Source organism: Electrophorus electricus, chromosome 3 (assembly GCF_013358815.1).
Source record: "Electrophorus electricus isolate fEleEle1 chromosome 3, fEleEle1.pri, whole genome shotgun sequence".
NCBI classification, from domain to species: domain Eukaryota; kingdom Metazoa; phylum Chordata; class Actinopteri; order Gymnotiformes; family Gymnotidae; genus Electrophorus; species Electrophorus electricus.
The window spans coordinates 30,991,435-31,006,654 of record NC_049537.1 but is presented as its reverse complement, the minus strand read 5'-3'; the positions used below and the strand labels follow the sequence as shown (position 1 = coordinate 31,006,654).

The window sequence follows — 15,220 nt, the reverse complement described above, 5'->3', positions numbered from 1 at the left end:
GAATAACATTGTGTCTCTGTCACACATAAAATCCACCTTACATTATACTCCATCATTTAAATACAGTGAAATATCTGTATTATATTTTTCATTAAGAAACAATGAAAGCTTTTTTAAATATGAGGCAAAATGAAATTACACGGAATGCTTTGCTCTGACTGGAAGCCCCACTGGCTTGTCAGAATGGTCCAGCGGGCCATAACAGTGGTGGGGCCCCAGCAGTTACCTGCCCCGGACCGTGGAGTTTCCACCTGCCTCTCGACGTCTCAGCAGTTCCATGTGTTTCTGCCACTTCCCTGAGCCTGTGCTCTTTGTGCGCTTAGCAAATCAAAAATTCATGGAAGACCTGGATTCTTTCTGCTCCTGGACTTTCTCCGCTGCCTTTCATCAGCTGCTTTCCCTGGCACTGGGACTGTTCATTTCGAGAGCAGGGCCCATACCATGGCCTGCTTTGCCATTTCATGAGAAATGAAAAATGCATCTAACGGAATGGGTAGTGGTGGCCTGAAATATATGTAGTGGGAACTATTATTGCCCCATTTATTTGTTGAGTTGCACAGTAAAATGCCAGTAAAACTATTGGTGTTAAATTACCCCATCATCGTTCCATAACTAGAAGTGGGCCAGTTCAAGCTACGTTCATATTGGATGTAATATGCTTGAGATTTTTCTGGAGGACGACAAATTATTATTATTGGTTTTCTAGTGCCACATTAGTTTGTCATAGTTTACTATAGGGTCAGATGTCAGATGTCAATTTGTTTCAAATGATTTTCCAGCCGGTGTTATAACTGCAATGCTCTTCACTTCCCTAATGGTGTTAGGATTTCCCTGAGGAAATCCTGTTACATTGCCCTTTATGGTTGGGCTGTGTGTAGCCTTACAATGCACAGTGGCATTCATGTTGTAGGAAGGGTAGCCATTATTAGTTTATTCAGTGAAGTTATGTCACCATTATGACTGTGCTCTGACCCAGCATCACTCTGCACATGAAGAACCCGTACATCAACAGCTGCTGGCGAGATTGCAGACCTTGGGCTAACTCACAATGATGTAAACAGAAAGTGTGTGCTGAAACAATGTTGTGGGGCTGATGGTGATGTCGCACTTAAAAATAATTGTCCTTAGGATGCATGGGGACAGGAACACAGTGATCTGATTGGGTGGCAGTGGAGACAGGAACACAGTGATCTGATTGGGTGGCAGTGGAGACAGGAACACAGTGATCTGATTGGGTGGTAGTAGGTTCTGTAAAAGACCTGTCCTGCACCCGGTGCACTAAAGCGATGCAGGACAGTTGCTGCAATGCTGCCTGTGCAATAGAGGAGGCAGGGTGAGAACCTGCAGCCCACAATGCACTGGGGCAGCACCTCCTACTACTGCTTCAGGCCAGCTTGGGCCAGGAACCCCTTAAGGAGATCAGTGATCAGACCATCCACCAGGCAGACATCAGCCACTCATTCAATAAAGCCAGTGTAAACCTAGACCTTTCTAAACACCAACAGATCTACGACACCCCTTAAGGCTGGTAGTGGTACTGCAGCATTAGAGTACTATCTTAAAACTTTGTTCCTTCTTCCAAGCAATATTTATTATACACCACTCCCAGCTAGCAATCTTTTCCTCTTTGTACCTCTAACAACCATACACACCTTTATTATCTAACATAACTGCTTGCATAAAATGTTGCTGTTTTCTTACATTTTCTTAATTTTTAAAAAATGATTTTAAGGTTAATATTATTAGCACTACTATATACAAAGGAGGATGATGCAAACCATTTCTGAAGTAAGTTTTTTCTGAGTTTTTATTGTTGATTGTATAATAGATGGTCAACATTACACATGTAAAATCTAGGTGACAAAATCTGCAAAGATACATTACCTAGAAAACAGATAATAATCTTGCACCAGCGTAATTTATCTGAAAAACAGATTTGATGAAGAACACTGAAACTAACATGGTTTTCCCAATAAAAAAGATCAAGAGCAAAATATGACTTGTTTACAGTAGCACCATATAGAAATCTCACACAAGCAACGAGCATTTCGCATGTGGAGCCCAACAGTGCTGCTGTTAATCTCATGTTTTCCACTCATTTTCTGCCTAGGGTAGCATTTCTACCAGTTCACTTTTGGGGAGGTTTTCTGTATAAACTTTAAAATACTGCAACAACCATAAATACCTTGTCCTATAAACAAAAGTCCTATACCTTTTTCTTAAATGTATGCAGTCATCAAAAAAGTTTCTTCTAGACTACTAGATTATAGGATTGGGCAGCTGACCAATTGTGTGTGCTCTATTGTTTGTGTATACTAAATGTGGTGCATTGTGTTTATTGCATTGTGTGTGTTGTATTGTGTGTGCTGTGCTGAGCATGGAGGTTTAAGTGGGATGTGTTGGTTGTTGTCTATTGTGTGTAGTGTATTGTGTAGTAATACACAATATACTGTATATACATTTATATACTGTAGATAAAAGCCAGCTTTAAATATGCATGTCATATTGTTTAAAAAACGCACCTACTTTTTTTTTACTTGCTCTTGCAGACAGTAGTTGTCATCCATTGATCCACTGTTTAAACCTAAATCGCTATTCTGAAGTTAAAGCTGTCTCTTTAGCTATTGGTCTACTTTGTACTGTTTTGATTAAGTGTAATATTCATTTAAATATTTAAAGAAGCATTTATTAAGCTTCACTTTCATTAAGAAAACTGCTGATAAAACAAGCTCTTGAAAATAATTTGCAGTAACATCTCCACTGGTTTGAACTGGGCACTTAGCAAGCACAATAATTCTATCTAAAATATGCAAGTTGAAAATATAGGTACACCAATAGTTGTAACTGCACAAGCATTTTATTAATATTTACTAATACTACTAATAAAGCATTTCACATTTTATATGTAACGTACACACACAATGATTTTACATAACGACTTATAGTACATCTAAAGGAATGTCATATGGAACTGAAAGTCCTCCTGCTGTGATCCATAGAACAGTAAACCATATTTATGAAGTAAATAAATAAGCCCAACCCATTAAAATGCTAATTACCCACAGCAGGTTTTTTGTGTCAACAAAATCTGAATATATACTAACTAGTTTTACTAACTAATATAAACTAACTAGTTTTACATTACTATACATTATGATGTGGCATTAGAAGTGTAATATTAACTACTGTAAGTGAGAATCTGAGTGATACTAATACATGTTAGAAAAACTAACATAACAGCTTTTACAACGCTTACTGATCTTTGGACACAGTATTGCACTTTAAACTGCTTTTTCATGTACACAGACTCTGTGACATGGTCCTTTGGGGTCGTTTTACACATTACAAAGTATAGAGGTGACTGCTATAAAATATTAAAATACACATACACACTGCACATTCTTTGCATTACATCATTCCTAAGGAAACCATTCAAAGACAGAACCAGCGCTGTGTTTAGGCTAATGTTGGTTTGGGTCATTTGGTATTAAAGCTTCATCTGATGATTTCACAGATGACAAGTGTCAAGGGTCACTTGAGTTATTGGAGTGTTTTTTCCTCACATTTGCGTTTGTGCTTCATGTGCTGATCTATCTTCGATGGAATAAAACCTGGGAAAATCAAGAGCATTGGTGTCAAAATGGAGTAATTTAAGTGATATTAGCCTCAAACTAAGAAAAGATCAGTCGCTCTAAAACGATTGTAGACATTTTGCTAACATTGGGCTTATGGTGTAAATGCTTTTATTGGTGACGTTGGTTGGGTTGATGTCTCTAGAGCAGGTAGCAGTGATGTAAGTGCAGTGTTTCCCAGTCCTGCCGCAGGAGCTCACCTGGTAATTAACAGCAGGTGGGTAAAGCAGGATGAACTTTAACCTCTACTCCAGGTCAAGGACCACAACTTTCTTACCTCACTGTGACTCCAGGGCTTAGCACTCCATGGTTTCTAACACTGTGTGAAGTCAAATGTCTGAGGTAAATTTATAGTGGCAGGGATGGTCCAAAAAATAAGGTTTTACTGTTTACCAAAGTATTCCAACAGCTAACCCTAATCATCAGCACATCTGGGCAGGATTCACAGACATTTCTCCACATCTCATGCTTGTCTTCACACCTCACTTCATTACTCTGCACACCCAACATATGACAGATAGACAGACAACATTTTAGGCCACATCTGAAAATGGGTTCTTGCAGACTATCAGTACTATTTTTTGTATGGCTGAGCAGTAAGTAGGTTCACCCTACAAAAACAGTATGATGTGTTTAAAAGAGCCTGGAAGCATATAAGCACTGTAGATGACACTTGTCTTACTATTTCAAGTCCCTCATGCACCATGGAAACGTGTGGCTACCGGTGGCTAAAAATTTTTAAAAAGACAAACACAATTCCAGCTCCAGATCTGCCTCCAAATGACCAGTATAAGAAAACAGCCCTCATATTTCCATATTCGTATGCATGTATCAATTTAATTCAAACCAATTAAATTGACCAGTTCATAATTGAAATGTGCCATCTATCATCAGCTCGGTTACCCACAAGGCTAGCTGCCATATAAGTGCATCATATCCTATATGTGTGTGCTTATGTAGTGTGAAACTCATCCACATACTTCTGAGATTAGAGAGGAGTGTATACTCTGAAAAAAAGGACATAGTACACACTTTCACCCACAGCTACAGCATGCTCCTTTTCCTTAACCTCGGTGCCATTAACACTGTTCCTCAAGAGGCTCGAGAGAATACATAATGAAGCTGGGAACAAAACATAGAGGCATAACATGATAATAATAAAGAAAGATAAGCTGTTTAACAGATGATTTAAAGTGTTCAGGTCGACCTTACTTGCTCAGGCCTTACCTGTTCAGGTCTACCTTATCTGTTCAGATCTTACCTTACCTGTTTGGGTCTTACCTTGGGGGGTAATGCTCCTTCATCCTGTTGAAGACTTTGAGACGAGAGGATTTTGCACAGCTGCACTTCCAGGCAATGAGCTGGTATATGATGGGATTGTACATGGGCGAGGATTTGGCCAGCAAGGTTGGTATGACTGATACTGGAATAGGCACTGAATCAGGCTTCCCAAATGCAGACACCACTGACACTATGGCATATGGCAGCCATGCTATGAAAAATCCACCACAGATCAACATCGCCACCTGGAGGACACAGACAGAATCATACTGGATGCATATTCTGTTTCATTTTTCACCAAATATTTTAGTTTCTTATCCATTTTTATTAATCACTTGTACATGATTCTAAATCTCTTAGCATGTGTCAGTAGTGTAAATCTAATCACATTTTACTGGACTTGACTCATTACAAACTCCAATAATTTCCCAATCAATGCACAGAATGATCAGTATTAAGACAGAATATGCACGAATGTGGGAATCAGCAGTGTTATGACCCCATCAAGGCAGTGGGCCGCAACAGCGATGTAATAATTAAAGATTGGTAGAGGAGTGGTGTGTAGAAGGACTAAAAGGACCAGCAGGCGAGATGGGACTTAGTGTATTAGATATGTCAGTGTGTATATGTATATGTATATATATATATATATATATAGAGAGAGAGAGAGAGAGAGAGAGAGAGAGCTTTAGGAGTGGTTTAAATGCCAACAAGCAAAACCAACACTACAAAAGAAGCATCAACTCCCTGGCAATAAACAGAAAACAATCCTGTTCCCAAACAAACAGGGGACCGCTCCCTACAATCAGTAACTATATCCATACACACCAGAACATGTACTTTATCACAGGGCTCACAACTACAGGACACTAAAAGAGTAGACAGAAAGATCCATATATACATGCACTTACTAACTATATACATCAAAAGGCAAGGTATGCACAGCTAAGAGACCAAATAAAATGTACACTAAAGCGATCCACACTAAGCTAGAGTGAGCCAAGAGTAAGCCTCTGTTTTCTTGCAGCGGGGTCCTTATATAGGCCACAGCAATCACTTAAGGGCAGGGCGGAGTCATTACTGAGGCAGGCTGCGAGACCCAAATCCCAAACTGGAACACAATGCAGCAGCACAGAGCATAACACCAAAAGAGCTTTCTTCTACATGTCTGTATCAGCACTAGTGTATTTATAGATGTACTTTTATCTATGCAGAAACACCACACATTTACATTTTGAATATGCTCTATGTATCAGGATGATCATGTGTGTGAGAATGGGAACCCTGGGAATTCCTGTTACCAGCACCTTGCTATATATTATACATATCCCACATCACTACTGAGACCAACCAGCTGATATCACAACAGCTTGAGATGCTTGGCTACAATCTCAGCAGCATCTCTCCCAGCATGGAGGGAAATTAGCAGAAAGAACTGCAGAAGGTGTGATGAAGGTGGAAATTGCCAAGCCAGGAGAATAAACAGGACGTTGTCTCAGTGGCAAGGTAACAGCATGAGAACAGACTCACCAAAGCCGGAAACTAAACAATACTGGAAAATGTTGTATATGGGAGAAAAGCAAATCACAGCAACCTCCCAGAACAGGATCCAGTAACCAGTAACAGGATCAGGATCCAGCAGATGTCAGGGAGAGGGCCGAGGACTGATCCCTGGGGAACACATTGAGTGATGGTATCAGTTTGCGATTTGTGGTTACCAAAAACAACTAAATGTTTTCTATTAGAAATATAGGAGGTGAACCATTCAAGAACCGTATTAGTAATGCCAGTGGTTGAGAGGTGGGCGATGAGTATGTTATGGTTAATTGTGTCAAATGTGGCACTTATATCTAGTGGCAGGAGAATACTCGGGTCACCAGAATCAGTAGCGAGAAGATGATCACTGAGAACACGTAAGAGGGCCGTCTCGGTGCTGTGCATAGGACGGGAACCAGATTGGAAAGGTTAAAATTGGAACCATGAAGAAGCCAGAGCCAAATATCTACAAACAGTGAGACAAGTCCTGAGAAGGAATCTGAATGAGAAGAACAAGATCCAGGCTATGAACACCTACACTCTACCAGTCATCAGATACCATACCCCACTGGCATAATAAGATGGCCATTGGAGGAGATTGAGGCCACTGACATCAAGACAAGGACACTCCTCACAATGCACGAAGGGTTTCATCCCAAATCCAGAACACTGAGAGTATACACTAAGAGGAAGGAGGGGACTAAGGATTAGTGAGCATCAGTACCCCTATCCAGGATGAAACATCAAAGATCCAGGAGTACACCAGGAAGATGGTGTGGTGGATGGGAATGAAGAAGAGAAGGAACCATCACGGGAGGAAAAACCCTTGCATGGTATGTACCCCAGGCAGACAATGGAAGTGGCTGATATGGAGAAATCCTACCAATGGTTGGAAAATCCTGGGTTGAAAGACAACTCAGAGAAACTAATCATGGGAGCACAGGAACAAACTGAATACAGATGCAGGCTGTACAGAGATACCCCTGAGACAATCCGGCACATAACAGCAGGGTGCCAGATGCTAACAGGCAGAGTGTACATGGAATGTCATAAAGTGGCTGGCATGGTATATAGAAGCATCTGTACAAAGTACAGGCTGGAAGTTCTGAGGTCAAAGTGGGACACACCCCCAAAGGAGAATGACCATGCTGAGATCCTATGGCACTTCCAGATCCAGATTAACCAAATTTTAAAGGCTAAACAACCGGACATAGTAGTGATGGACAAAGAGCAGAAAAGGGCTGTGCTGATAGATTTAGCAATCCCAAGGTCTGAGAGAAGAGTTTTAAAAGAAGGTGAAAGCAACAGTGGTGTGACCCCCAAACTGGGAGAATGGCTCCAGCAGATCCCAGGAACAATATCAGAGATGGAGTGCAGTCCTGAAAACAGCCAAGATACCACACAGGACTCAAGCTCCCAGGCCTCTGGTAGAAAACCTGAACTTGAAGGAAAAAGAGACTGCCTGGAGGAGGGTGAGTGGGGAATTTTTTTTAGATAGATAGATAGAAACAATAAACAATAACTACTATAAGAGGCTTGTGGGAAGGTGAGAGAAATGAGAGAGGAGGAGAAGAATGTGGCATCGTAAAGAACTGGAACTGTTCAGTGTTAAAATGCACATATATGTACATATAGCAGCAGCAGTTTATTGCTTCCAAATTCCATACAAGCTACAAGCATGTTAGGCTGCTATCTCCATCACAGCCAGCACACGGTCACACTCCTAACCCCCAACTGTGCAGCCAACAGTTGTTCAGAGCATACTGAATTCTCAATTTAGCCAAAAAAGAATCCATTAAATAAACACTGTTCATTGTCTCCACTCTATGGATTCAGCATATATTCATTGTGATGACTGTGTTCTCAGTTTAGTGGTGCAGTGTGAAAAAATGTGATTTGTTGTCAAAATTGATATCATAAGTGTGCATGGTATTTCAATGTGAATATTTCATTTGAGGAGATTGTTCTTGGTTTAGAAATCAATGTTTAATTTTGTTCATAAAACACAAGGATTTGCCAAAGGTTTTGAAAAATGTCCTCAGGCAAGTGTAAAAGCAAATGAGAAAAACTGGAATAATCCAAAAGACAAATGAGTGTTTCTTCAAAACAGAAAAACATGACAGAGTAACATTAAAAGAGTAAAAGAAGTGAATCTGTAAAATGGCACCTTAGTTAACTTAATCTCCAGGATGTCGTGGCTGTTATTATCACATTTGTTGAAGCGGGAGATCTCTTTTCTGGATGACTTCACCTTGACGATGATCCTGCTGTAGGAGAAGATGATGATGCCAGCAGGTAGGATTAGGCAGAAGACCAGAATGGTGAGGATGAAGCTCTGGCCGGCTGCGGAGGTTTGTGCCAGCCTCCAGTTGAGTGTGCAGGATGTGCCGAAGGGTTCTGGTGCATAGCTGCCCCAGCCCACCAGGGGCATGGTGGCCCAGAAGGCCGCGTACAGCCAAACAAGGAGCAGGCTCAACATGGCATGATGGCGCTCGATCCAAAAACCTGTGTGCCACAGGGGGCCAGCAGTGAGCACACTGTCTGCATGCTCTTCTATGTGTGCGCGTTATGTGTGTACACTCTGTGTACATGTTATGTGTCTACACTCTATTGCTTGTATTTGTGCATGCTCTACTGTGTGTGTTTTGTATGTATGCTCTATTGTGTGTATGTTATATGTGATAGCTCTACTGTGTGTTGTACTCTCCTAAACGTACACATCACACATGGACTCTGAGCCTAAATAAATATTTACTAAAAAGAAACTGGACTACAGTGAAAATTAAATGAGATGTCTGTTTAAAGGATATAACATCAAATTATATATATATGATTCTCCTTCAAACCCTTCAGTCACATGGTGTGAGAGCTACATTCTGAGATAGTCCTGTCCTGTTCGGTAACACTTTGTGATGGCTGAAGGTAATCGCAATAAGACATGTAAGACATGGGTTCATTTCTGAATGCCACGTCCAATACTGAAAGCATGCCACACCCACCGTATCTCATGTGGCAGATCTTCAGGTAGCGGTCAAAGCTGACCACAGTCATGGTGCAGAGACTGCCACAGCCAAAGAAGAAGCTTCCCCAGCCATAGAGGCAGCAGCCATACCAGCCGAAGAGCCAGCGGTGGGCCAGGCTCGAGACCACGAAGAAAGGCTTCCCCGCCACTGTGGGACAACACAGAGACCCACGCAAATACATTAGTGGCTAATTTGCATACTCAGTTCAGTTCAATTTGCACAGGCATAAAGCAGCAGCAATCTGGGTCCAGATGTGTATATCTGATCTGAGAAAAAAAACCAAAAACAACCACAGTGAAGTGGAAAAAGAACCCTGCAGTGTGGAAAAGAACCCTACAGTAGTGATAAAGAGTGCACAGCCTACAATTATACTGTCTGTGTGAATTACTGAAAGAACATGGTCTGAGTAAACAAAAAGATCAAGCACACCTTTGTGTTCAGTGCACTTACATACTTACATACTGCACAAAGATACTGTGAGATTTCTCAGTAGGACTACAGTCTTGTTTGTCAAACTAAATAAATTCATTAAAATGGACTGAGAAGTGCTTGGCCAACACAAGAGTATATAACTATTCATTTTTAGTTTGTTAGACACTGCTCAGTCTGGTGCAACATGACAGACCTGCACAGCGTAGCCTTGCAGAGCGTAGCCCTGCACAACGTAGCCCTGAACAGCGTAACCCTGCACAGCATAGGCCTATGCTTAATGAGATGTTACAAAGCAAAAAGAAAAACAGCAAAGCTGAATTTTGGTAATGATGAAGTGCAGAAATACCACAGCGTCCTCCTCTCACAGCGTGCTAGTGTAAATCACCCTGGATGCTTCAAAAGACCACATACTTCCATGTTGTAGCATTGCACCACTGTACTTCCAGAAAGCTGCTTGAGATTTACAGTGCCACACACTTCATCAGGTAATCGGGGGCCATATAGTCTGAGAACTAGAGGTCTGCTGAATATACAAGAACAACAGTAACTCAGAGTACATTTAGACTTTAGAAGAACAGTAGCTACAGACCTCAGGAATGGCCCTGTAAATACTACGGAACGTTTCTGTCTCTGTATGACAGTCAGTAGATAATAAAATAAAATACAACTTTATCTCTAAGATACATTAAGGATGAATGCTGGCAGATTAGGGCTTGAGCACACACAGAGAAGCACTGTCATCCAGAACGGCGCTGACAAATCCAGTTAAATCATGGGCTGCATTCACATTGCAGGTAAAAGTCCAATTTACAGCCCATTTTAAAGATGTTGTTTGCTTGTTCACAACAACTTTTAAATGTAGCTTATATCCAAACAGTATATAGTTTGAACAGGTTATACACATGACCTGACCTGCATGTGCAATTGAACAGAGCTTCACGAGACACATTTTTCTTGTAAATTCAGCCAACCACAGGAACCACTAACCTAATGCTCATGTTAATGAGGCCAGCTGTGAATTCAATAACAAATTCTAACGAGGGTGCAGACTGTAATGCTAGCTCTTTGTGGAGTCATGGTGACTAAAATTGGTGACAAAATTCTGATGAACATTGAGTTGGAATGACGTAAAAGTTGCGTAAATTCCCGATCTGGCTGATCAGGCTAGCATTACTGTATATCAGATATGTATCGGATTCCTTTACTACGTATGAATGTCCCAGATCAGAACTGTAAATGTATTTTTGATGTTCACACAACACATCTGTGTCATATATGAAGAAAAATATTGGATTTGGGCCAGTTTTACCAATACGTCAAAATGCCTAAAAAAAAATAAATGTTTTTTTAAAATCAGTGCATGAATTAGAGGAACATCTGAACTCCCCCACAGAAAGGAGCCAAATGAGAAACTGGTTATTAATTAACTCATTAGTCCCAATTATATCTTTCATGATCAGTATGTCCTGGCAAGGATTCAAAAGCATCAGTCAGCTGTCACAGGGAGTCCAGCCGGGTAGCAAAAGCTGCAATTTCAGTGCACAAAATAAATAATGAGCCAAAAATCAAATCAAAGCAACTCACTTTTATTATATTGAATATAGACACATTTACATGCACCCTATTTCACTATTCATTGTAAAGTGCATGTTATTAAATTAAAAACAACAACAACAACAACAACAAAAGTTACATGTAGACTCACAGTTAACAGAAGACTACAAAGAGCAGAGGAGCCCCCAACACTGTGGCCCATCTCAGCGTCAAGTCAAACAATAACCAATGAATGATTAATTAGCCTGAACAATCATTTGTCAGTTAGGACTGCAAAATAATTTCTTTAGAATTTCAAAGTATAAACAAAAGTATTAAATAATATGTACGAACATAATGGTTCAAATGTGACACTTTGACGGTCTGTCCTGGATTCTGAACTTTTTCACTGGAAAATGGTGCTACACTGCAAGCTGGGCAAAGTACACTGATCCTAAACTAACTGTGTGGGTCGTAACCGCACAGCCACATGGGCTCCGCACAGTACTGAAAGCATGAAGCATGCACAGTACTGAAAAATCATGAAGCATGCACAGTACTGAAAGCATGAAGCATGCACAGTACTGAAAAATCATGAAGCATGCACAGTACTGAAAGCATGAAGCATGCACAGTACTGAAAAATCATGAAGCATGCACAGTACTGAAAGCATGAAGCATGCACAGTACTGAAAAATCATGAAGCATGCACAGTACTGAAAGCATGGTCCTAAGCTAACTGTGGGTCATAACTGCACAGCCAGGCACATGAGGGTGCCACACTGCTTTTATGAATGAAAGCTGATGCATCCCTGATGAGGGGAATTAGTAGGGCACTACCCAGTTTTCTAGTTTTCTTCTTTATTCTCTCATTACTCTCTATAAAAGTATCCCTGCACGATACAGCTGCTGTATGACACTCCACATTCGGGACAAATTCATTCAGAGATTTCATGCTGGTGGTAAACTCCAGTGACTCTGAAACAGTTCTTGAGTTCACACTCTGAAGGCTGGTGTAGTGCTACGTTAGGACCAGATCACATGGGCGGCGAGTAGTAGCCTCTCTGCTGATGGACCTGCAGGAGTTACAGCGCTTATTCTCAACCACCATGAAGATAAATGAGCCTTTATGGAGCCTTACAGATTTGTGTCCCAATACTAAACCTGTTACTCGTATAGATTTACTGAACAAATACCAAGGCGGACACTGGCGAGATAGGGAGAGCCCAAAAAACACACAGTCACACAGTCGCATTTGAAAAAGAATATTAGAGACTAAAGAGTGCCTCTGTTAACTTTCCATTTCCACACTGTTGACAACAAATGCCCCTTAACTGAAACTCTATGTGAAAACAACATGTGTGGCTTTCAGTAGCATTCATTTAATCTCTTTGTATAACCTCTACAGGAGGATTGAATGGGTTACGTAGTGCAACTCTGGGCAAAGAGCCGATGAACCAGGAGACAGGCTGCGCGACACGGTCGTCAGATATATCTGCCATGTCTGAATAAGGCACAGCTGGGTAAAAAAGTTATAAAATGAATAATGATGTTAAATCAAGTCTTACCTGATATGCCTAAGTCAAATATAGCTAAATTCAGGGTCATTAGTTCAGCTGGCTTTAACTTTGTCTTCCGTTTGATTGCCATGTAGATGATGTCACCATTGCCTATGGCTGCAAAAATCCCTATTAGAGAGAAATGTGGAGTGGATAATCAAAATGATGCAACCAAGAGACTGAACAGCTATTTTCACATAATTAAAATGTCAACAAAATCTGCATCTAAAACAATACACTGAATGCCTCTAAGACAAGTGTGGTTAATAATGTGGCCAGGTGCAAGGCGTGTGTTTAATTAAAGTGGGCTGTGAGTGAGTAGGTCACACATGAAAGTGACACCAGTTAATATTCTGTTGGATTTTCACGTGGCCTTCCTGATACAGTCTGGCATGGTCTGTTTTTCACATAAAGGTGCAAGATATACCGAATACAAAAAGGGTATGGAACAGTAAAGACTGCTTGGTGAAAATGTGTCACAGGAAGATGAAGTGAAAAATGTCTGATTTGTAAAGAACACAGCTTTAAAACATAACAGAACAGCCCAACATCTTCTGATATGAATCACAGCAGTGGGAGTTTTGCTAGTATGTGTGAGACACAACACTGTTGTTGGAGTTTTCACAAATGTCAGTGTCAACACTGTGTGGAGACTGTCCATGTCACTCAAAGATAGTCAGCCTACAGATGCCCTGTGGTCAGAAACTAGTAAAGAGTTTTTATTGGAAGCACTTTATAAATCCACTGAACTGATATAAATTCACTGAATTTATCTCTTAAAATAATGTAGGCTAATGCAAGCAGCCACTTCTGTTCATTGTGTAATACATAAGCCATCTGCTGTGAAACTTAGCGGAATGTTTAGTTAATTGTTTAATTAATTTAGTTAAAAGACATGGCAACAGCACAGCAAAATCCTCAATTAAATTATTCCCTGCACTGTTTACATCAGTCCAGCTGGACACATCTTAACGCTGTAAGAGTTAATTCAACACTATGGGATTTAATTCAACTCTACATGTAAATGAAACCTATTTTCAAACTCTATCAACCATGGCTATAAATGATAAATGATATAAATTGCTTTAAATATAATAAAATTATAGGCATAATCAACTGTTAAAGCAGAAAGCAAATCAAGGTTTAACCATTTAAATGAACTATTTGATATACACACACAACCAACAACAACCTTGTTTCCTAAACGTTTATGGCTTCTTCCCAGAGGGCCACTGAAGAAGCCCTCTGAAAGAACTCTTGGTTTGACTTGGCTGCAAGACACGTGACTCTGCAGGAAACACTCACCAGTGATGAGAATATAGGAAGCAGCCACGATGTCCCACTCCTTGGGCAGCTGTGAGCTGAAAGGGTCCCCCTGCAGGAGGTGAGGAGGGACATGCGCCGTGTGCAATGAGCTCTCATTCTCCATTGGGCCTCTGGAGTTCCATCAATCTCCTGTTGATGGTTGAAGGGTCACATGTTTTTAGGTGTTGAAAGGAGGTTCACTGAATCGGTAAGGAAGATACTGGAATCAGACTGTAAAGTCCCTCTGTTAGGCATCAGTAATGGGGTTGGCAGTCAAAAGAATGCAAATCTGGGCCAACTATATAAGATGCGACTTGAAAGGGCAATCTAAAAAGGTTGGAGGTCACTAATGACAAAAATATAAAAATGTAATATGTGACTTTGTAAAACAGAAAACGGCTCTGCCAGCATATTAATTTACAAGCCAAACCCCCTTGAAAAAAGACTACAGCATCCAGCTATCATGCCATTTGCAGAAAGCTGTCACTAGTAATGATATTCAGAAGACACCAGAACTACAACAGTTCTGTCCCTCAGTGCATTCCCATGTTTGTAATATTGTCCCTAATTAATGCAAATATTTTCCATGACATAAGAAAAGGATCCAATCAATCCATTGTCAATTTATGGTATACATAAAATTCAAAGGAATTGTTTTGCCAAGACCCTACCAAAGACTTTTTACAATTTCTGAAAAGCACTGAATAATCCATATAGCAGCCAACAACAACATTATTATCACATACTATATTATATATTACAGTATAATGTATTCTGTTTAGAATTTTCAGTATACTGACAACTTCTTTTCCATTTTCAAATGGGAGGTAATGTTTTGATTGAAGCGTATTTACAGTAATTTTCTATTATTTGCACCATGCACAATATTCCAACCTTAAGGCAATTTTTAAAAGCAATTA

At 40.4% G+C, this 15,220-nt stretch overlaps 1 protein-coding gene across 1 annotated transcript; it reads right to left on the bottom strand.

Annotated features, from left to right (window-relative positions):
- Window positions 1-4,711: 4,711 nt before the first annotated feature.
- opn5 (opsin 5) lies at window positions 4,712-14,424 on the bottom strand. Its single transcript, XM_027028210.2, has 6 exons — window positions 14,301-14,424; window positions 13,005-13,124; window positions 9,449-9,619; window positions 8,617-8,954; window positions 4,914-5,158; window positions 4,712-4,754 (listed from the first exon to the last, which is right to left on the bottom strand). Exons 1-6 carry the CDS (start codon window positions 14,422-14,424, stop codon window positions 4,712-4,714), a joined length of 1,041 nt encoding a protein of 346 aa, XP_026884011.2.
- Window positions 14,425-15,220: the final 796 nt, after the last annotated feature.